At 35.9% G+C, this 24,390-nt stretch overlaps 1 protein-coding gene across 17 annotated transcripts in view; it reads left to right on the top strand.

Annotated features, from left to right (window-relative positions):
* Window positions 1-24,390, top strand: part of PRRC2C (proline rich coiled-coil 2C) — a 96,761-nt gene that overhangs the window by 66,939 nt on the left and 5,432 nt on the right. For 9 of the 17 annotated variants that reach the window (XM_057729997.1, XM_057729994.1, XM_057729992.1 and 6 more), the window contains exons 20-32: window positions 173-258; window positions 5,499-5,687; window positions 5,828-6,079; window positions 7,223-7,315; window positions 10,290-10,391; window positions 13,779-13,980; window positions 16,099-16,302; window positions 17,887-17,999; window positions 18,249-18,385; window positions 21,432-21,663; window positions 21,871-21,993; window positions 23,082-23,300; window positions 24,005-24,108. In XM_057729997.1, the coding sequence (XP_057585980.1) occupies window positions 173-258; window positions 5,499-5,687; window positions 5,828-6,079; window positions 7,223-7,315; window positions 10,290-10,391; window positions 13,779-13,980; window positions 16,099-16,302; window positions 17,887-17,999; window positions 18,249-18,385; window positions 21,432-21,663; window positions 21,871-21,993; window positions 23,082-23,300; window positions 24,005-24,108 (2,056 nt within the window). The remainder of the gene's footprint in view (window positions 1-172; window positions 259-5,498; window positions 5,688-5,827; window positions 6,080-7,222; window positions 7,316-10,289; window positions 10,392-13,778; window positions 13,981-16,098; window positions 16,303-17,886; window positions 18,000-18,248; window positions 18,386-21,431; window positions 21,664-21,870; window positions 21,994-23,081; window positions 23,301-24,004; window positions 24,109-24,390) is intronic. The other 8 variants (XM_057729996.1, XM_057729993.1, XM_057730005.1 and 5 more) reach the window with 5 other exon arrangements.

The following is a 24,390-nucleotide window of genomic DNA, read 5'->3' on the forward strand; positions in this document are numbered from 1 at the left end:
TGGGGGGGGTTATGTTTATTTTGGTATGCAGGAGTCTCTTTAAGTATTAAATACCATGTGAAAAGTCATTGTTTTGTTGTCTAGCTACCATTAAAAGAAAGGGTTAAATGGATTAAAGGTTATTAGCCTCTAAATTTTAATGGTCATATTTCCTGTGGCTTCTCCTTTTCAGTAGGTCCCATTAGTCCACCACAGCCACCTTCAGTCAGTGCATGGAATAAGCCCCTAACATCATTTGGATCCGCTACTTCATCAGAGGTAGGAATAGACTTAATAATGGCTTTTGTGGGGTTAGTGTGGCAGAGTTTCCTTAAAACAGTTTGTCAAACGTTGGCATGCATCAGAATCATCTGGAGAGCTTATTAAAGTAGGTTGCTGGGACCTATGCCCAGAGTTTCTGATTCATTAGGTCTGGGTTGAAGACCAAGTACATTTCCAAGTTCCCAAGTGATGTTAATGCTACTAAATCTTGACCGTTGTAAGCTACTTCTCACCTTTAGACATGTTAAGGTTAACATTTTATTTTATTTTATTATTTTTTAAAATTTATTTATTTATTAACTGCATTGGATCTTTGTTGCTGCACATGGGCTTCTCGTTGCAGAGCATAGGCTCTAGGCATGCGGGCTTCAGTAGTTGTGGCACGTGGGCTCAGTAATTGTAGTGCACGGGCTTAGTTGCTCCACAGCATGTGGGGTCTTCCCAAACCAGGGCTCAAACCCTGTCCCCTGTATTGGCAGGCAGATTCTTAACCACTGTGCCACCAGGGAAGTCCAAGGTTAACATTTTTAAAGTTCTAGTCTTGTGACACAGAGAGTATAAGTGCAATTACTATTTTCTGGACTGTTCTACGTTTTTAATGTGGATGCATGTTTGAATAGTCAGTATAATTACTTAGAAGCAGAGTTTGTAGGAGGTTGTTCTAACGTAATTTCTCAAATGTGCAGTACTGGTAAATGACTGTTTAGGCCAGCGATTCTTCATTCATTAAACAAACATTTATTGAGTACTTGTGATATATCAGGCACTGTCCTAACCGGTGGCCTTAGAAAAAGGAGGTGGTGGTGTGAAAACAGAATAAAAGCCCTGCGCTCATGGGGCTACCATTGTAGTTGGGGAAAACCAGCAATACATAACACATAGAATGTAAAATGGTGATCAGCATGATGAGAAAAGCAAAAGCAAGGAAGGTTTATAAGGAATTTCCCAAGAGGTATGGAGACAACTTTAAAATAGGGTGGCCAGAAAAGGCTGCTTAGGTGACATTTGAATTAAAGACTTGAAGGAGATAAGAGAACATGCTATTCAGTTGTCTGAGGAAAAGTGAATTCCTGATTCAGAGAATAGCAAATACAAAAGCCTAAGACAGGCGCATGCCTGGTGTGTTTGAAGAACATCAGAGAGGTCCATGTGGCTTGATAGAAGTAAGAGATGAAAAGAGAATAGATGAAGTTGGAAAAATAATAGGTGGAGAATCTAGTAGGGACTTTGGGCAAGATAGGAAGACAGGAGATAGTTTTGAGAAAAAGAATGACAGTATCTGACTTTAAAAAGACTCTTCTAACTAGTCTGTTAAGAACACTCTGTGGAGTGAAGTAAGTCAGAAAGAGAAAGACAAATACTGTATGCTAACTCACATATACGGAATCTAAAAATGGTACTGATGAACTCAGTGACAAAAGCAAGGACGCAGATGCAGAAAATGGACTGGAGAACTCAAGGTTTGGGGAGGGGCGGGTGGTGAAGGGAAAGCTGAGACGAAGCGAGAGAGTAGCACAGACATATATATACTACCAACTGTAAAATAGATAGTGGGAAGTTGTATAACAGAGGGAGTCCAACTCGAGGATGGAAGATGCCTTAGAGGACTGGGGCGAGGAGGGTGGGGGGGACTCGAGGCGGGGGGGAGTCGGGAGGGAGGGAATGCAGGGATATGTGTGTAGAAACGGATGATTGAACTTGGTGTACCCCCTCAAAGAATAATAAATAAATAAATAAAATTAAAAAAAAAAAGAACACTCTGTGGGAGCAAAGAAAGAATAGATGGTAAGATGCTGTTGGAATAATCAAGTGATAATAACTTAAACCAGGAAAGTGACATTAAAAGTAATGAGAAATGGTTGGTTTCTGCGTATTTGAAGATAGAGCTCATAAATTTCCTGACGAGTTAAATGTGGTATGTGAGAAAAGGGAGTCGGTTATCTCCAAAGCTTTTGACTTGAGCAACAAGAGGGATGGAGTCCCTGTCAGTTGAGATTGGGAAGCTGTAAAATGAATCATCACTGGGGAAGATCAGGGAGTTCAGTTTTTGACCTTGTTAGGTTTAAGATGTTTTTCACACATCTAAGTGGAAATGTCAAATTGGTAGTTGAATATAAGAATTTGTAGTTCAGAGAACATGGTCTAGTTTGGCTACATGAATTTGTAAGTCATTAGATGGTGCTTAAAGTGATGAGGTTGGATGAGATCACCAAGGAGAGTGAGTTATAAAAGTAGTTAGAAAAAGAGAAGAGGATCAAAAACTAAGTCTTAATTCAGGGAGTTGTGGGAGATGGAAAAGCTAAGTGATGGGAAATGTGTCCTGGAATCCAAGTGAAAGATGAATTTAAAGAAAGAGGGATGAATCAGTGTGTCATGTGCTGCTAGACGGTCAAGTAAGACAGGCCCTGAGAATTGACAGTTGTTGTTAACAATGTGGAGGTCACTGGTGACTTTGACAAAAACAGTGTTGGTGGAGCAGTTGGTGCAAAAGCCTGGTTAGTGTGAATTTAAGAGAAAATGGGAGAAAAGATGAGTACAGTGGTCCCATGGTATCTGAGGGGGATTGGTTCTAGGACCCCCCCCCACCACCACCGTGGATACCAGAGTCTGAGGATGCTCAAGTCTCTTGTATAAAATGGCATGGTATTTGTATATAATCATCTCTAGATTACTTACAATACTTAATACAATGTAAATGCTATGTAAATAGTTGCTGGTGTGCAGCAAATGCAAGTTTCGCTTTTTGGAACTTTCTCAAATTTTTTTTTTTTTTTTACTACAAGGGTGGTGGAGCCCATGGATGCTGAGGGAAGGCCGACTGTTTAGAGAACCTAGAGTAGTTTTGCTATAAAAGGGAGCGGAGAAATGTCGATGAAGGTAGAGTTGGCAGAGTTTCTTTTCTCCTTTTCAGGGAAGTCCTTGTGCTGTCCGTACCCCCAGTTCAGCTTTCTGACTTAAGCCTGGAGCAGCTCTCATCATCTCTTTGGAGTTTTAAAGTTCTACAGAGAACTCTTTGTAAAAGTAGAATTAAGAGTCACTGGTTTCTGTATCTAAGATGCTCAAGTTTAATTTTTTTTCTTCTGCCTATTTGGGTGGTGTTTTTGGTTTTGGGGTGTTTTTTTTTTTTGTATTTTAGTTTTGTCTGTTTTTTTGTAAATTTATTTTATTTATTTATTCATTGGTTGCTGTGGGTGGGCTTTCTCTAGTTTTGGTAAGGGGCTACTCTTTGTTGCAGTGAGCAGGCTTCTCATTGCAGTGGCTTCTCTTGTTGTGGAGCACGGGCTCTAGGCGTGCAGGCTTCAGTAGTTGGAACACACGGGCTCAGTAGTTGTAGCTCACAGGCTCTAGAGTGCAGACTCAGTAGTTGTGGTGCACAGGCTTGGTTGCTTCTCAGCATGTGGGATCTTCCCAGATCAGGGCTCGAACCCATGTCCCCTGCACTGGCAAGCGGATTCTTAACACTGTGCCACCAGGGAAGTCCCTGCCTATTTGTTTTATCATTATGATTAATTAGAGCATTTCTTATACAGAAAGTTGATGACGATTTCATCAATTCAACTTTCCCACCCACCCATTAGTCATTTAGTATCTGTCTTGGTTATCAAGTTGTTCATTTTGCTGTGCTTATGTTCAAGTGACCCTTACTTGACTTAATAGTGGCCACAAAGTGCAAAAATAGTGTGGCTGGCAATTTGGGTGTTCTTACTGTGCCTAATTTGTAAATTAAACTTTATCATCAATACGTACATATGTATGTATAGAAAAAAAATACAGTATGTGTACAGTTCAGTACTATCTGTGGTTTTGAGTGTCCACTGGGGGACTACTATAATTGTTTTAAACATCCTCTGGCTTACAAAACCCCAAGTCATCTAGCATTTTGCTTGTTCATCTTCTGCCACTGTTCCTAATACATGCTGTGTTCCAGCATTGCTGGGTTTTTGTTTTTTTTTTAATTCCTAACTTTTATACTAGATGTTTGCTCTGCCAGAAACACCTTTCACTGATCCTGTATTTTATTTTATTTTTTTTTAATTTTTTAAATTTTTTATCTTTATTGGAGTATAATTGCTTTACGGTATTGTGTTAGTTTCTGCTGTACAACAAAATGAATCAGGTATATATATACATATAACCCCATATCCCCTCCCTCTTGAGCCTCCTTCCCACCTTCCCTATCCCACCTCTTTAGGTCTTCACAAAGCATCAAGCTGATCTCTCTGTGCTCTGTAGCAGCTTCCCACTAGCCATCTGTTTTACATTTGGTAATGTGTATATGTCAGTGCTACTCTCACTGCATAGCAAGATCATTTTTGAACCACCTCCCAGAATAATGGAAATAAAAACAAAAATAAACAAATGGGACCTAGTGAAACTTAAAAAAGCTTTTGCACAGCAGAGGAAACCATAAACAAGACAAAAAGACAACCCTCAGCATGGGAGGAAGTATTTGTAAATGAAGCAACTGATAAGGAATTAATCTCCAATATACACAAGCAGCTCAATATCAAAAAAACAAACAACCCAATCTAAAAATGGGTGGAACACCTAATCCTGCATTTTAAATTCAGTTTCAGTGTGACCTCCTAGGGGCCTTTTTCTAAGTGGCTTAACCATATTTTAATTTTTGCATATCCCTTATCTAACTTTTTAGTTGTTTATTTTCTCCATCCGTTATAATGCACATATTCTGTAAGTTAGATTGGTAGTGTCTGCCTGGATCAGCACCTAGCACAAAGAAGGTATTACATAAATTAGTGGTTTAATTGATGAATGAATTCCTAAGGTGTGTGCATTCCATTACCAATCACAATGTACTTTCATGTGTATTAATTCATTTTATTTTCAAAGCAGAAGTGGGTGACACCTATCTTTTTTCTGCTCCCGAATTAATTCATTTATTTATCTGTTGGTTGCTGGTGGTGTCTTTCTGTGTTTGTTGTTTTACATTTGTTTTAACTTGAGGCTGTGATTTACCCTTCAACCCAGGGCACTTAAAGCCAGGACTTTAAAATTAAGTCTTGTCCTCGTTTTTATTTTATCAGTTGTTTTCTAATACAGATCAGTAGTGGTTAAGGGAATCTTCTCTTAAAACACAGCCAGTGTCAGTTAATCTCAGTTAGATGTAGATTGCTTCAGACCTTCTGTTGTACTTTAAAAGTATGTGCTATTACATAAATCATTTAGTCAAATTTGAACTCTGCTTTGAAGCAAATTTTTAAATGTTATCTTACTAGGGAACAAAGACTAGTCAAGAAAGTGGAGTTGAAATTGGAATTGACACAATTCAATTTGGTGCTCCAGCTTCAAACGGAAATGAAAATGAAATTGTTCCTGTTCTTTCGGAGAAACCTACTGACAAAATATCTGAACCTAAAGAACAACGGCAGAAGCAGCCACGGGCAGGCCCTATCAAAGCCCAGAAGGTAAATATAATTCATGGTCCAGATATAATTGTATGAAAGCCACTAACACTTAAGAAGAATAAATAAGTTTTAAAATTGGATTTAGTTTTCAGTGAATGTCTTTGATCATTATGTGTTTTTGTCATAAACATTGAATTTAGCTTCCAGATTTAAGTCCAGTAGAAAACAAAGAACATAAACCTGGTCCTATTGGAAAGGAGCGTTCATTAAAAAATAGGAAAGTAAAAGATGCCCAACAGGTGGAGCCAGAAGGACAAGAGAAACCAAGCCCTGCTACAGTCAGAAGTACAGATCCTGTGACAACAAAGGAAACCAAAGCAGTTTCAGAAATGTCTGCTGAGATAGGAACAATGATCTCAGTATCATCCACAGAATATGGCACTAACGTGAAGGTAAGCAGCATGCAGTGATTGCCAGTTCAATTGGTGCAAACCACATCTAAAAGGGGAAGACAGCAACAATATACCTTTTTTTTTTTTTTTTTGCTTGAGGCACTTGTTTCTATAGCTTATATGGGTTATTATTTCTGCAGAGATTTTATTTCATGATGTGCGTATGTGATCTAAAGAAATTCTTTACAGTAACTTCATTCTGTGGAAACTCACTCTTAATTCTAGACTATTGAGTAAAGTGAAAAAATACTCAATTGCTCTATATTACTTTTTATTTTGTTAATGGAGTTACAATGGGCCCCTCCTTATCTTGCACACTGGTGAGTTTCTGGAGTCAGGAAATAAGATAAACTTTTAGTAGCTCCAGTATAGCCAGTTTTCTTCCAGGGTTGGAACAGATCATGTTTCATTGGTTGAACACCACGGGAATGGTTGACTTGCCTTTAGGGACTACATTGAATGAAAGATGCATAACTTTAAAAATACTCAATAAGGCAAGATACACTGAGTGACTTACGGGGACTGACGGTTGTGGGAGTAGCAAATTTATATCTGCCATTTGGTGTTCACTCTGGAACATATATTCATTGAGGAGAAAGGTAGATGGAATCTTTCATATTACTTGAGTATTTTTCTCTTTTTAATTGCCATACAGTTCAGTGCATGGAAGTGAAAAGCTTGTGTGATCTAACTCTACCATGTTTAAAGAAGAGATTCATGATGATAAACAAGGAGTTTATCCTATCCTAAAACCTAATTGTGACAGCTAAGATCTTGATGTTCATTTGTCCATGTTTTATTGTGAAGAAAATAAAAAATCTATAGTTGAAAGTAAGCTATAGATTGAGAATAAGAACCACACAGAGTTCTTTTAGAAATCCACAGAAATAAATATTTGGTACTATTGACAACCTGCTAGTACTATGCAGTATATTTTTTAAATATATAGGACCCCAGCAGTAGTTGAAATGTGGTGGATCCATGTTTGTTTCATCCCACTGTTGGTCTTTTAAGATTTGAATCTTAAGGCCTGCTCTCCTCTTCTGCTTTCTTCCAGAACAACTTTACAACTGTTAGGTTGTCATTAGAAAGTGACTCTTTAATTCAGTTTAAAACGTATTTTTTTCTATTACCACTCCACAGGAGTCTGTAACAGACTATACTACACCTTCTTCCTCTCTGCCTAACACTGTGGCTACTAATAATGCAAAGATGGAGGATACTTTGGTTAATAATGTAAGTAATCAACCTGAGATGTGGCAAGTTTGGATAGGAACCTGGCTGTTGTTATCTGATACACACTTTATGACCAGTATTTAACTCTTCTCAGGGTAAGAGTTGATAGCAAGTTTGTATTAGGAGCACTGTAGTATAATTAGGGGAAATAGTCAAAGCTGAGTTGTTGTTTTCCCCCTGAAAGTCATCAGCTTTATGTTTAACATCCAAGCTTATGATACTTAGGCTTGGTTTCATCAGTACTAATCCTATTAACCTGGTTTTGGTAAGAATTTTTGTTCTTAGCTTTCACATTCTACAGATTCATCGTTTCATTTGGTTGGTAATTTTGTTTTTAAATGACACTTTTTTATAATGCAGTGAAAGTTCATTCACTTGAAACAAAAAGACAATTAGATTATTACCAAAGATTTATCTGTTTCTTTTTGAATTTAAAAAATTATACTGGACCTTAACACTTCATTCCTCTTTTAAAGATTGACTTATAATGTATATCTTCATAAACCCTTAAATGCTCTCTTAAAAGGTGATAGTAAGTTATGTAAGTTTGGCTCTGGTATCTCACAGCAACCATGTTATAATTCAAGACTCCATTAAAAATCAGTACAGTCTAGTATTTTGCTTAGTTCACTGACTGACAGGTGAAAAATTGTAAGCCAAAAAGCAGTTAGGTAACCTCCCATGGAAGAAGTGCATTTTAGAAGTTACATGTATGGCTTTTGCTGTGGAGGACAGGTATGGTGGAAATTCGGTCATCTGCTCTCTTTTTAAAATAGCCCTCTATATTAAACAAAGGCTTCTTTTTAAAATATAACCTTTTCAGATATATTTAAAGATCTCTTAAAAGGCTTTAACTCTATCATCTTGAGAATAAAAATCTCAATTATGTTTTATTACAGTGTCTTTCCTATGTTTTCTCTCTGGCATCAGGTATATAAACTTTCAGATAAGATGCATTAGGGATCATTTACTCTAACTTTTGTGGTCCAGCTGAAGGAAAAGGGAGAGAAAGGAGGAAGTCACACATTTTCTGTTTGTGATGGGAGAGCACCTTTGAAGCTGATTAATGTAATTTGTCCAACTTAACCTATGTTGTAAAACTTCACTTCATGTGCCAAATCCTCTTCCCCTGACCTTTCGGAGAAAGGTTTATTTAACTTCTTGTAGGAAGTAATGCAAAACTTGGGAGGGGCAAAAAGACTTCCTGTCAGTTTCATTCCTGATGTCACTACATGGAGTATCAAATATTGAATCATAGTGTCTCAATAAGGTTTAATTATACTTGAATTGTGGTGTCTTTTCTCACTGTAGGAAAATATGGAGAATGTTACCTTTTCCAGAAAGTATATGCTGCTTTCTGCCAAGCTACTCTTTTCTAAAAATATAATTCATAAAATATGAATATGGAAGGAAAGATCATTATTCTCAGAACCCTTCAAACTCATTGAAAATATCCATATGGGCATTTTAATGGTTTCTGTCTGATCAGCAAGGCTAATTAACATAGTGACTTGTACACGGAGGATAACTGAAAGGAAGACGCCAAGTCTTGTGTATAAGTAAACAGTCTATATTTGAGTTTTAGCAGGGTATCCAGAGTTTGACATCAGAAGATCATTTTGGGTCAGGGAACATTATAAAAGGTCATCAGTTTGGAATTATTTCACAGTGTTGCTTATTTGTGCCAAGCTTGGTGGTGATTCTGAGCTTAATGTAGTGTTAAAAACATACATCCTACATGGGAAGAATTTTAGGACCTTTTGAAATATCCTTTTCTCATTCATTAATCTAGCGGCTTCATTTTATGCATAGAACTTGTCTTTTTAAAAATTAAACTGGGGAATTCCCTGGTCCAGTGGTTGGGATTCTGCACTTCTTCTGCAAGAGGCATGGGTTTGATGCCTGGTCAGGGAACTAGGCTCCCACAAGTCGTGTGGCGTGGCGAAAAAAGCAAAAATTGAAATTAAAATTAAACTGAAAAAAAGGCTTATTTCCCTTATTGAGACTCAACACACTTTTTAAGGATCTTAACTGATATTTATTGGTTGTAGTACCTAATACTGCAGTCATTTTGAATCTTGAATGTCTTGAAGATTTAAATGCAGGTAGTCTTTGATTATAATGGCACAGCTATTTTAAAGATTTATAAAATAATCTCCACTAGATTGTCCATAGTATCACAAAGTGATTATCTTAACCCGCCCCACCCCCCAGCATCTCAGTCATTTTATTTAAACAACTGACTGAACCATCAAAATCAATCACATAGTAGACCTAATAAAATCTCAAGATCCAAAGACTTAGAGGAAAAAGAAATATAAGTAGTAAATTTCTAATATCTTCAAGTTTCTAACAGTATTTGCCATAATCATGTCTTACTACAGCAAAGCAATTTGTTTAGTGTAATGGGGTGGAGGTGATGTTATATACTTTCCTCCCAAACATTACTTTTGTTCTTGAATCTAGTTATAAGTTGACTAGATTTCTATAAAGAGGATGATTTCTTATATTCACCCTATCATGTTAAATGCTTCTCGTAGAGCCTGTGGGTCCTGAGAGCTTTGCTCTACAGTGTGTGGTCCAGGGACCAGCAGCATCAGTATCACCTGGGAGCCTGTTTGAGAGGCAGAATTTCAGTCCTTCCCCAGGCCAAGTGAATCAGAATCTGCATTTTAACAACATGCCCAGGTGTTTTGTATATACATTAAAATATAGGAAGCATAGCCTTTGAGTTTATACCTTATATTTGTGACAGATTGTTTTTGTCAATTTATGCATAAATAAACATAATATTTCTTCTCAGAAGTTTGATCTAAGATGTCTAGAACTATCAGTTACTATAAACGCAATGTAAGTAGTCAGTTGTTCCTGTTGGCACTGATGAAAATAACCTTAGAATAAATTAGCATTACCTTTAGTGGGGCTTTTGTAGCAGACTTAGTTAGATTGTGATGTGTGTTGCCTGCCTTTTCAGGTGCCCCTGCCCAACACCCTCCCCCTCCCTAAGAGGGAGACTATACAACAGAGCTCCAGCCTAACTTCAATTCCTCCCACTACTTTCAGCCTCACCTTCAAGGTATGTACGACATCCATCTCTAAAGGTCCTTGATTATTGCATGCAAGGGGACATAGCAATACTCTTGGTATTTTTCTAGTTTTGTATGATAAGCAGCAGTACTAAGCTGAGGAAATGGAGTGATGTCAAATTATACCTTAAAATTTTATTAGTTGCTAATACTGCGTAGCAGTGACTTGACCTATATTTGAAGCGGGGCCTATTAGGCTTCTGAATTTTGTCTTAAAAATACAGGAGAGCATTCTATATTTCATGTTTGTACTGAGTTCCTCTTTGAGATCTTAATAATTATTGGATACATTAGTTGTATAGAAAAGAAATAACTTGGTGTTGCATGTTTTTTTTATCCTAAGTACTGATAATGGTAAGAATGCTCATTTTGTCTGTCCTGTAAGTCATGTGTGAATTTAGCGAATGCAATGTAGTAGTTAAGAATATTTTATAAAAAATGTAATTGATTAATACAACTGATTTTGATTTGATTTTTGTTGGATAATTTTTGAATAAGGGTCCAAAAGAGATTTTACACGACATGTGCTTTTTGATGTCAAGAAGTTTAGGCTTGTTTTTTTTTTTAATCTCCTGTTACACTTACAATTTTGAGCTTTACTAATACTTTTTTACAATTGAGTTATTTGAGAGTATTTTATATCAGTTGTTCACCTCAAGATTAGTCAGTGATTAAAAAGTACAGATGTGGAATTGAGAATTTTTTTTTAACTGCATATATTTATCTCTTTGGTGCTGTTTGTTTAGTTGTATAACCTGGGCAGGTATTTATCCTTTACTATAGCAGGGCTTTGTAATGCTGCACTGGGTTGCCAGTGAATCTTTTTGGTGATCTTTAGGAGAGGGAGTAACTAAGTTGTTCTATAATGTGGCCAGTGTTTGTTTCTAGACTCTTGTTCCCTCCCCGCCCCCCCAACTTCTTTTTTTTTTAAACCCCAGCTTGTTTTTAAGAAGCTGCTTAATACAAGTTTGAGACTATAAAATTTTACAAGACAACCACTTCTCTTTGTGTCATCTCCATGTTTACCCAGTACTTAGTGTTTACTGCCAGTTCCTACTCAGCCTTTTTTGAATGACTGTCTCAACCTGTGTTTCATACTATATCTTGTATGGGATTTTTACCATTATTCTGCTTAAAGGCAGTAGTCTCATTTCACATAAGTAAATATAGTATCATCAGTAATTATTCTTCAGGCCAGTTGTTGAGTCTTCAGAAGGCCCTTCCACCTTGCCTTCCACTTAATGTTTTTAACACGCTAAAAAGAAATAGTATACATTTGAATTAAAGTAAATTTAAATTAAATTGTATTAACTTGGACTTTTTATAGTTTCTTTTACTTTTTTCTTAATTTTTATTTTATATTGGAGTATAGTTGATTTACAATGTTTTGTTAGTTTCAGGTGTACAGCAAAGTGATTGTTATACATATACATATATCCATTCTTTTTCAGATTCTTTTCCCATATAGGTTATTACAGAATATTGAGTAGAATTCCCAGTGCTATACAGTAGGTCCTTGTTGATTACCTATTTTTAGGGGTTTTTTTTGACACCTCTCTTTATTTGGGTAATTTATAAAGTATGGAAATTTCTGTTATATGGGTTATTACTGACAATATACTTGCCAAAAAAGGAAAAATGAAAATATAGTTAAGTAACTATACTTTTTAGTTTCCTTGAATTTTAAAAATCAGAATCTAAATTTTCTTTCTGCTTAAGAAATGAAATGAAGCCAATGTGTGTGGCTTAAATATTATGTAAGATTGATATGCTATAATTTATGTATTTCCAATGCAACAAGACTGGTTATAAAAGGAAATTATAGTCTGTAAAATTGCTCTAAGCCATAAAATCTCAGGTAGTACAAGCAAATTGCATTTTGTCTAACTTCCTAAGTGGTGGTGTGGGGTTTTTTTGGTTTTGTATCTTACCCTCTGAGACTTTTTGCTTTAAAGTAAAACACATTTGAAACCAGCAAGGTGATTGTGAGGAAAAGGAAAGAATCAAGCAAACCTAAAAGTGTTCTATATTTTGAATTTGTAGTAATGATATTAGCCATAAAGAAAGAGTTAAATTATATATGGTGTGTTTTAATAGGAAAGTAGGGAGACATGTAATATTTCTTAAATACTTAAAATCAGGTTGAAATTTTTTAAGATGGTATTTCAGGGACCTACAAACTTCCCAACAGTGGTATTTCAAAATCTTACTTGTGAAAAGTACCTTCACGTAAGTCATTGCAGCTGAACTCTATAGATTATCTTGGATTTTCTCCTCTCGGCTCAGTATTTTTACTAGCAGAACTAAAAACTTCAGAATCTCTGTATCTGTTCCTTTCCTGTTCAAGGAGCCTCAGGATAGTTGAGGATCTACATCTGTGCTCTCCAGTTCAGTATCCACAAGCCACATGTAGTTATTGAGCACTTGAATGTGGCTAATCCCAGTTGAGGTGTGTGCTGTAAGTGTAAAATGAAATAGATGCTGGATCTGAAATACTAATTTTTTTAAAATAAAACATCTCAATTTTTATATTGATTATAGGTCTTAATTATTATTATAGCTATATTACGTTGAATAAAATATGTTACCAAAATTAGTTTATTTTTATTCTTTTAAGTGTGGCTACTAGAAAATTTAAAATTATATGTGACTTGCATTTATATGTCTGTTGAACAGCTCTAGATAGATTAAACACCTGTTTGTACCTTTTAAGAAACTAAACCTACAGATAAAACCAGCAGCCACAAAAACAAATGGTGGCAGTCAGAAGCTGAAATGTTTGATTGGGGTCTGGACGTGAAACAGAAAATGTTTCTACTGTTCCGAAGCCTAAAACCTGTCTTGTTACCCTGCCTTTTAAAACTCTGTGAGCATAAAACAGCCAAACAAAAGGTGCCTGTCACTTGCCATTTGAGAACTGTTGACTTAAAAAGAAAGACTGGAGAGAATGGATATTTAAAGGAAGGCCTTTAGTGTCTTTCCTGCTAGAATCAGAGTCATGAGTCAGTCCTGAAGGGACATGGTATTTCCATTTCCTTATCCACTGGTAGGAGTAGGGACCCATGTTTAGATGATACAAGAGCTGTGAGTTTGTTTCACTGACCTGTTGGCCAAAGCCTTCAACAAGCTCTCTATAGAGGCCTAATTAAAGCCCACTGCCTCCCAATTTGAGTAAAGAAGTAGAGATAAAGGAGAAAGCGAAAGGTTTGAAAGCCTTACTGTCTTAATCTGTATTTGTGGTTTTAGGAAGATTATATTTGAAATACATTTATGTATATATATTTGTATATATGTGTACATTAGTTCTGTGATAGCATAGTGATTTTCTTTTCTTTTCTTTTTTTTTTGGCTTTAAAAAAATGTCCATTTTGTTGCAGATGGAGTCTGCACGTAAGGCATGGGAGAATTCTCCAAATGTAAGGGAAAAGGGATCTCCAGTAACTTCCACAGCACCTCCAATTGCAAGTGGAGTCAGCAGTAGTGCCAGTGGACCAAGCACTGCTAATTACAATTCATTCTCAAGTGCATCGATGCCTCAGATTCCTGTTGCTTCAGTCACTCCCACAACTTCACTATCAGGTAGAAGTCTTCTTGTACCGTTTCATTAAATATCTTAAATTACTTAAAGTTTCTTATGATCTTTTCCTGTTTACTGTCCCTCAGAATATTAGTTATAAAAGACAGAAGATTACACATGAGATAATTATCAGCTGTTTTATAAACATCTTGCCATTTTACCTCCCTCCCCCTCTTTGCCCTCTCCCAATTTTAGTTTGGTAGGTATTTATTTCACTTGATCTTCTTTTCTTCCAACTCCAACCCCCAACACAGATACCAATAAGTAATTGGTGGAAAGTTTTGTCTTGTTCCTCTAAATTTTTCTATAAATATCACCTTTTGGTTTTTATTATTTAACTTTTACAGCTAATTAGACCGACTCAGAAATAACACAGAATCACAGAGCTTAAAAATCTCAGCCTAAGTCTATTGATTTGACAGATTTTCTGGGGAAGTTACAGGTAGAGAATTTCCAGTCTGTATTATTTGAGTAAATGATATCCATTAGTTTTGGGGGTTTTTTGTTTGTTTGTTTTTAAGGCGAATCCATCAGTGCCCCAACTTAGAAGGTGGTTTTCTTTCTAAATGTTTCACTAGTGTGTAATCCTTTCATTGAACTTTATCTCATATGGGGCTTTTATCGTTCTTAAAGAACCAGAGATGTTTCTGAAATATTTGAGTCTAAGAAGGTACACCCTTTTACCATGTGTAGAACCATGTTTCTTCTACTGAAAATAGAAATTTAATTTTAAGTTTTTCTAATACTGTCTAATGCTTCCAAAACAGTAGGAAACTCCTTTCCAATACATATAAAACACATACAGCACAGAATTTACTTTGGCTAGTTCTCGTTTAATGATTGCAGTAATGATTTTCAATATTCTGGCCTTCTGTGCTAGTTTTAAGCACCAAAAGGACTGTTCTTTGGGTTGTACTATAGTTATTTTGACATTATCTGGAATCAGACATACGTATTAAGACAAACTCAAAGATTCAAATCAGAGTATTCCAACTGTACTTCTTCCTTCTTTAAACCCTTCCAGGCACTCCCCACCACCCATTTGCAAGGCATCTTCATTACACTTAACCAGCTTGGGCCGCAGACTACTTGGGTGGATAGTGGGTGAGGCTATAAAGAAATCAGGAGGAGGGTATGGTAGGAAGATTAGGAGATAAAGGGATGGGAAGGTTCCTAGTTTTTTCTTTGGAACCCAACTATTATTCCTTTCCTCTGGGTCTAGTTTCCCACCCTCTTCTCAGCTAGGATACATTTTTAACAAGGACCTTCTTGCCTAGTCATCCTACTGGTAGAGATTCAAGTGGAAGAACAGAACATCATTTGATGTCTGAACATCATTTGATGTCTGAAAATGATAATAACTACTACATCACACTTTTTAATCAAATACCTGTATTGTCATTTGCTCTAGTATTATTAATAGTTTGTCTTGTTTTTAAAATATTACTAAATACCAGTTTTTGCTTGTATATATACAAGGAAAGAAAAAAATAGTCTTAAGTTTATATGACTTCAACGAGCAGTTTGTTAAGCTTTTATATTACATTAATAATTATTCTTCAGGTGCAGCACTTTGTCTTTCTGTGTTCTTATGTCTGTGCCTGGCCTTTAATACATGTTCAAATATTTATTTATAAATAAACGAAGTTTTAAAGATTATCTTTAGGGTATTTTGCCACAAAGAGGAAAAAAACTTTTTAGGAGCAATTGTGATCTCTCAAGGCCCATTTATATGCTTATGTTTATGCCCCACATAAATGAATGAAACTCTTGGTTATCCTTTGTGATAGTTAAAAACTAAATACTAGTTTGAGGCTAAATTATAACGTTATATAGACGCTTACCCTCCTTATTTTGTGAGTTTATTTTTAAGTTTTCTCATTTTAGTTTTCTATTTATATTTCTCCAGATTTTATAGTTTTATTTGCATCTCATAAGTGTTTCTTCCTTTTACAGCCACCTCATATCCACTTTTGGTCTGAGGTGCAGTATATAAGTACATAGTGGGCATAAATATTAGTTTTCCAATTTCCGATTGGTGCTTGAGTTTACTGTGAGCAACAGTGGTACTTTAAAATATACTACATTTCCCCCTTATTTTATCCCTCTCCCCAATGTAGGAGCTGGTACATATACTACCTCTTCTTTGAGTACAAAATCTACAACCACATCAGACCCTCCTAATATTTGTAAAGTGAAACCCCAACAATTACAGACAAGCAGCCTGCCTTCTGCAAGTCATTTTTCACAGTTAAGCTGCATGCCTTCCCTTATTGCCCAGCAACAACAGAGTCCACAAGTCTATGTGTCTCAGTCTGCAGCAGGTAAGATTTTTTTTTAAGATTGAATATAAGGAATTTAGAAAATGAAGATGTTTTAATGCTTATTTTTGTCTCTTCCCCTTACCCTTTCAAGTTTAAATACTTTTTGATCTGCTTTGCACATTTGTTTCCTCATAGAATTGAATGCTGTCTCTCTTTGATAAGCATTCTAGGGCTTGTGGCAGTTGTTTCCTACACATGTGTTACATATATAGTAGACAAATTAGTGTCCAGTACAGTCTATATCCATGGATTTCAAGTCTACGGGTTTAAGCAACTGTAGATTGAAAGTACTTGGAAAAAAATTCACAAAATTCAAAAAAACAAAACATTTTTTGCGTGCAGGTTTTTATTAATGTTTTCATAGTGTTTACATTGTATTAGGTATTATAAATAATCTGGAGATAATTTAAAGTATATGAGAGGATGTACTTAGGTTATATGCAAATGATATACCCCATTTTACATAAGAGGCTTGAGCATTTGCAGATTTTGGTACCTGGCAGGATGGGGGGGTGGTCCTGGAACCAACCCTCGACAGATAACCAAAGTTTGTTATCTGAAACCTGACAAATTGATGATAAAGTTCATGAGGAAGAATAAATCTAAGAACAACAAGAAAGAAAAAAATTATATATTGGGGAGGGTAACTTGTCCTGTTAAATATCACAGTGTTTATCTGAGTTAAATAGTAAATAAGTGAAAAATATTCAAGCTCATTAATGATTTAAATTCAAAATAAAAGGACAGTGAGGCTATTTTTTTGTCTCTCTATGTGGGAAATACTAGGAAGATTGATAATACCCAGCATATTTAATACCCAGTATCTGTAAGGATCCACAGGTATTATTAATAGGCTCTTAAAGTACATTGCTAATGAACATATAAATTGGCATAATTTTTTTAGAAAAGTATCTCATTTTTTATGTATATTTTATGTGTACATTGTCCCTGTAGTAACAGTTTCATAATTTGGAATCTTACCGTACAGATAAGCCTACTTTTTAATCAGATATATATATATGATGGTGTTCATTCATTGCAGTATTGTTTATAGTGATAATAAATTAAAAACAACATGGGAAGTTCTCCCAAACATACTATTATTTAAAAACAGCATAACACAAAGTGGTGGGTATAGACATAGAGAAGAAATTTGTTAAGAATCTATACCAAATGTTTTCAATTATTAAATATCAATTCTTTTGAAATATTTTGGTAAATTCTAGTTGGTAGATTTAAAATTGGAGTGGATTTGCTGGTAAACAGGTAGGTTCATTTTCTATTTTAGTGGATTATGTAAAATTTTACAAATTTTTACCCCAGTGGCAGTATGTGAGAGTGTCTATTCCTACCTTCACAAGTACTAGAGTTTCATTGTTTTAATTTACATATACCTGTCTAGTAGAAGTTTTACATCTTTTTGCATTTGCATCTTTTCACATTTCTAGTTTTTCCTTGGCCGTATTAATTTTCAGAGGGCTCACTTAATTTGAAATCTGCTTTAAAGTTTGGCTTTTCATTGCTGTTTGGAAAATCCTGAGGTTTAGACACTCATTACTGCTGCTTTTTCTTGCCAATCTGTAGCTCAAATCCCGGCTTTCTATATGGACACAAGTCATTTATTCAATACCCAACATGCACGATTGGCTCCACCATCCTTGGCTCAGCAACAAGGTTTCCAGCCAGGTCTCTCTCAGGTAAATATCACAGGCTTCTTCCGTCCTACATTTGTTTCTTGGCCTTTTTATGGTGTAATAGTATTTGGGGGCTCAATGTAGAGCTAGTAATGGGTTGAAAAGAAATTTTAGGTGTTTACATTTGGTTTTGTTTTAAAAGGGAACTGATACATACTATTAATCTTTTGTTTCATGGCTCAAATTTTTATTTTCCAGGTGTTGTCATTTGTGTAAATGGTGTTCATATATTGTTTTTTCATTGCATTGCAGCCAACTTCAGTTCAGCAGATTCCAATCCCTATTTATGCACCACTGCAAGGACAGCATCAAGCCCAGCTGAGTTTGGGTGCTGGACCTGCTGTTTCCCAGGCTCAGGAACTATTTAGTTCTTCACTTCAACCATATAGGTAAATGCTTTAAAATTATGTTTGTGATGTTGGAAACAGTGTAATTGCTGAGCCTTCTGTATCACATCCCTGCTACTCTCTCCTTCCCCCTGAAAGCAGGATGGCCCTCTTATAAACTACATTAAATAATAGTATTGAGTTTATGTCATGAACTTCAGCCTTTGGTTCAGTAAAGTCTGACAGAAATTACCAAAATGAAGCCTCAAATCTTCTTGAGGAAGAGGCTAATAGCAGTTTCATAATAATTAGAAATCACAGAAAATAGCTGCTAAAGGACCTAAAAGTTTGTGTCATCTTGCTGCTAACAAATCTGAATCCATGCCTGCTCTGTGTAAGAGCTGAGGCATGGCAGATGACAGCAGTGTGTAAGGGGGCAGAGGCCAGGGTGGAATATAATAAAAACGAGAGAAGTAGAGTGTCAAACAAAGAATAGAAGTGGTGGTGATGACTATGCTGTGTAGTGCAGAGGAACCATTCTTCTGAAAGAGTCACTGGAAGTTATCTTTGCAATTAAGCAAGTAACAAAAACTGATCTTCATTGAACTTCTTTATATATGGTAGTTATTCAGCCCTTTACATACACTAACTTACTTAGTTTTCACAAAACTGTATAAGGTAGATTAAGTCATCCCCATTTGACATCCGGGTGTTTTGTTGTTTTTTGTTTGTTTGTTGTTTTATCCTAATGTTACACTACAAATAAGTGGCAGAGCCTGGGTTTAACCCAGGTATCTCTCATCTCCAACTTAATGAGAGTGGAAGGGTGGAGTAAGAGTTGAATGATAGCAGTGATCATGGCATAACTCAGCCATCATCATGGTATACCTGTCATTGATACTCATGGTAATGGCCCTAAACCACCAAAAAGAAAAATAAATTCCTCTCAGGACATTTAGTGTAAAGAAGCTTGCAAAATTAAGCATTTCCTTTTAGAAATTTGCTTTATAAGTGGTTCAGGTAGAATTTCCATACTTTATAGATTAAACTTGGCATCAATTGATATTGCTCATTTCTTTCAGATCATGTTTTACTCCTAAAGAATCTAGGCTCAGCTAATCAAACTTTCTTAAAGGAACAGAGTTATTACTAAACTTAATAAATGTGGCCCTCACTTTTCTTTTTTTTTTTTTTTTTTTTTTTTTTTTGGCACACGGGCTTAGTTGCTCCGTGGCATGTGGGATCTTCCTGGAGCAGGGATCGAACCCATGTCCTCTGCATTGGCAGGCGGATTCTTAACCACTGCGCCACCTAGGAAGCCCTCACTTTTCTTTTTTATTAAAGATTATTCAGTGGAATTCAGTACATCTGTATAATTATATAGTATGCTTTATTTTCTGGTATTATTCTGTCATTTAGTTTGGTTATTCCAAGAAATTCTCTCTCAGTACAAGTACAATTACCCCAACTGGAATTATAGGCAGTCTCTTTCATGTTGTTAAATTTGAGGTCATCTTGAAATTTGTGGAAAAATTAAAACTTTAAAACTTCAGTATATTTAGAAATAACAAATAGATTTAATCTCAAAACCAATCTCCTTTTAATCCGTATTGGCTGTTTCATTGTTGAAAAGTTTGCTACTTTTCAGCTCTGTTAAAAAAAGAATTCAATAATTAATTAGTAATGTCTTCCATAGCCATGGGAAGTGGATTAGCAATGCACTGACATTCTGTATTTGTAACTCCCATGTAAATAATTGCCTTGGAAGATGTACTTTTTAAGACCAGACATGTTCAATAGAAATATAATATAACCTGTATATGTAATTGCGGCAAATGGCTACTTGGAAGGGCACCAGTTTCGACTTGTAAAGCAGCTGTTTGTATCCCTAACACATCATTGTGCTGTTTCTTGTTCTGAACCTAATAACTAGCATAGTATTTATTAACAGGGAATCCTTGAATTAATTTCTGCCAGGACAGGGTAGTTTTAACAGTATGCTTAGATTTTCACATTTTATGGTAGTTTTAACAGTGTGCTTAGATTTTCACATTTTATATTTGAAACAGTTATAAGTAGATGTTGTAAAGATTGCTTGTGACCCGAGACTAGTGCTCCTGCTTAATGGGTTTTGTTCCTGCCTCATGTGTAAAGATTGGACACCTCCATCCCAGAAATAATAGAGCACTCTGAGGTTAGATTTCAGCATTGTGTTTTTTTAATTAATTTATTTTGGGGGGGGGGTACACCAGGTTCAAGCATTGTATTTTTTTAAAACCTTTCAAACATGCAGTACAGTATTATTAACTATAGTCACCATGCTGTACATTACATCCCCATGACTTATTTTATAATAGGAGGTTATAAAATAAGGTCAAAAGTTTATAACCCTTTGACCATAATACTGTGTGGCATATTTGAACATTGTTAAGAGAATAGATCTTAAAAAGTTCTCATCACAAGGGAAAAAGAAGTGCATAACTATGTGTGGTGACAAATGTTTACTAGACTCATTGTGGTGACCATTTTGCATATATACAAATACCAAATCATTAGGTTGTACACCTGAAACTAGTATAATGTTATAAGTCCATTATATGTCAGTTAACAAAGCAAAATTTTGTGGGTAATCCTGTTGTTAACTACTACTCTGCTTCATTCCGTAGAGATCTTAGACCTCTTAAAGGAAATATGTGTATACACATACACACATACACACACACACACGGAAGTAATGAAATACAAATAACAAAAGTCAGAGCTATTGGTGCTATGAATTTGAATAGAATGTCAATACCAAAGAGAAAAACAGCAGATTTGATTCTGAGCTTGCTAATGAACACGAGAAGAGAGTTATTTTCATTGTTAAAGAGAAGGAAATCTTACCATTTTCTCAGGAAGAGCAAGCCTTTTCCCAGAACTTTTGCATGTGGAGCTTTGCTGTATACAGGGCTCTAAATCTTGAAACAAGTGCTTAAGACACAGTCTGTATTCTCTGCCTCTAGAATTATTCTAACTAGAGTATTTTGGTCATTGGAGATACTCATTCATAAGATTCCAGATAGAATTAACTTCTAACACAAGCCTTTTCTCTTTAATGCTTCTGTAGATCTCAACCAGCCTTTATGCAAAGCAGTCTGTCCCAGCCATCTGTGGTACTTTCTGGTACTGCCATCCACAACTTTCCAGCTGTCCAACACCAGGAACTTGCCAAGGCACAGTCGGGCCTTGCCTTCCAACAAACTTCAAATACTCAGCCTATTCCTATACTGTATGAACATCAGCTGGGTCAGGCATCAGGACTAGGAGGTTCCCAACTGATCGATACACATCTTCTCCAGGTAAGGCAGCAGCTGCAATCATGCACTATCTTTGTGTTCCTGTGCTGCAAATTATTTAAGAAAACAGTTTTGAAAGAAAAAATGTTAAAAGACACAATGGAAAAAAACAAGATCTTCCTTTCTATCTAATGCTAAAATTCTTAGAGATTACTTTGAAGTTATAACCTTAATATATTTCAATCTTACTTCTTACAAAATATTTTCTAGGCTAGAGCGAATCTTACCCAGGCTTCAAATCTTTATTCTGGACAAGTACAACAGCCTGGTCAGACTAATTTTTATAACACTGCCCAGTCACCGAGTGCTCTCCAGCAGGTAAACTATGGCATGGTAAATTTCCTCAGTTTTCTTTATTATTATTGTTGTTGTTGCTGCTGTTGCTATCATTTATGTTATTGTTGGGAAATTTAAATAGAATCAAGATGGGGAGGTGGTACAGTGTTTTCAGACTTTTCTCTGAGGTGTCTGGGAATTCCATGGGGTCTACTGGTAGTGGGACATGTTTCAGTCCTACATTACCCCTCCCCCCACCCCCACTTCAATCAGTTATGCTTTTTACCTCTTTTTAAAATGGATTTCTGTGTAATCATTTATTTTAACAAAAGATTCCACACATGTAAAAATTTGAAAACCATTGTCCGGATATGCAGTTGTGATAAATACTTTACCCATTTGTGCTAGAGCCACAGGAAGACCATGAAGACCACCACACTGGTTAATATAACACATAGGACTGTATGGCAGAGTATGACAGAGTAGAAATGACAAACACATTTCTTAAGTATATGAATGTAATAATAATTTTCAGTGAAAAGTGTGTATTTTTATGAAACTATCTCCTCTGGCAATAATGTCAATAATCAGCTTACTCTTTGGAAGTTGGGGAGCTGGAGGAGAGAGGCAAGCCATTAGTAATTTTCTCATAACTGTTTTTGGTGGGTGTTTTATGGGGTGAGAATTAAAAACAACATCACCCCATTGACATTCAAATTAAGTACCATTTGTGTGAAAACTGAAAGATTATTTTTTTTGTCAAAGCTCATTTTGACCACACCTGAAAACAGTATAAAAATATGTTATAAAAGTGAAAGTTGTAGCTACTTTCTTAAATTGTATGTTCATGATTTTATTGTATTTTGTGGTTATTAGACATGTACTGTGGATTATTTCAGATACTCATAATTTCATATATATAGTTTCTCTACTGCTAATCTGCTTTATTGTTGCACATTTAATAAAAGAATGGAAACAGTCATTAAGCAAAACATTTATATCTGAAATATATTAATAGATTGAAGTATTCTGTTTAAAACCTTTCTCAAAAGTATTTGAAGAGTCATGTATAATATATAGTTGAAGGGATATACATACAACAGGTCTAAGCAAATTGCTGCGGTTTCTGTTTGCTTGTTTTCTAGGTTACAGTACCTTTACCAGCATCCCAGCTTTCCTTGCCTAATTTTGGATCCACGGGGCAGCCTTTAATTGCTCTGCCTCAGACTCTTCAGCCCCCATTACAGCATACCACTCCGCAAGCACAGGCCCAGAGCATGAGTCGTCCTGCACAAGTAAGCCAGCCTTTTAGGGGATTAATCCCTGCTGGAACACAGCATAGCATGATCGCAACCACAGGAAAAGTAAGTGAAGAGAAATTTATAGTTTCTTTGAGAATTTAAGGCAATGAGTTTAGGTATTTGCATCTGTGTAGCCTATAAAATGTGCTGACCAAAATGCATCAGTTTTTACCACCCTTCAAGAAATGTCAAACTCAATACACTTGTTTTTTATCTGCTCACTTTTTAATGTGTTTGGTCCCCTCTGGTTTGGTTTTGTTTTGTTTTGTTTTGTTTTTAATAAATTTATTTATTTATTTATTTTATTTATTGGCTGCGTTGGGTCTTCATTGCTGCACATGGGCTTTCTCTAGTTGCTGCGAGCGAGGGCTACTCTTCACTGTGGTGCACAGGCTCTTCATTGTTGTGGCTTCTCTTGTTGTGGAGCACGGGCCCTAGGCGCGTGGGCTTCAGTAGTTGTGGCACATGGGCTCAATAGTTGTGGTTCACGGGCTTAGTTGCTCCGTGGCATGTGGAATTTTCCCAGAGCAGGGCTCAAACCCGTGTCCCCTGCATTGGCAGGCGAATTCTTTACCACTGTGCCACCTAGGAAGTCTTCCCCTCTGATTTTTACCTAATAACAAAGAGTTCATAAATTTTGTGGAAGAATTTTATACTAAGATTCTTTGCCCTTTGCCAGATGAAGTTATCATATATAGAATACTAAACACAGCACTTTAATTTATGGAATTGCAGAACTGTTAATTTTACTTTATGCTTTTTCTTAGATGTCTGAAATGGAACTAAAAGCCTTTGGAAGTGGCATTGATATAAAACCAGGCACACCTCCAATCAGTGGTAGAAGCACCACACCAACATCTAGTCCTTTCCGGTAAGATGGGCATTTAAATTTGCTTATGGAATTTCCAAATAACTGAGCACCATTTGTTTATTAGATACTTATGTCACTTTTCCTATAGTAAACATAAGACATTCTGATAGTTTTAACCAAAATGTTAAGTTACTGAATTATCAATAATGTATTTGTTATAGTCTATTTTAAGAAAGAAAATTTAACCCAGGGAAAATCTAGGTAGTATGCTTTCTCACATCTGTGCCTCCAGTATCTCTTCATTACCACCTTAATGTTTGGTAACTCACCTTGGTAAATTTT

The sequence above is a fragment of the Hippopotamus amphibius genome, chromosome 3 (genome assembly GCF_030028045.1).
Source record: "Hippopotamus amphibius kiboko isolate mHipAmp2 chromosome 3, mHipAmp2.hap2, whole genome shotgun sequence".
NCBI classification, from domain to species: Eukaryota; Metazoa; Chordata; class Mammalia; order Artiodactyla; family Hippopotamidae; genus Hippopotamus; species Hippopotamus amphibius.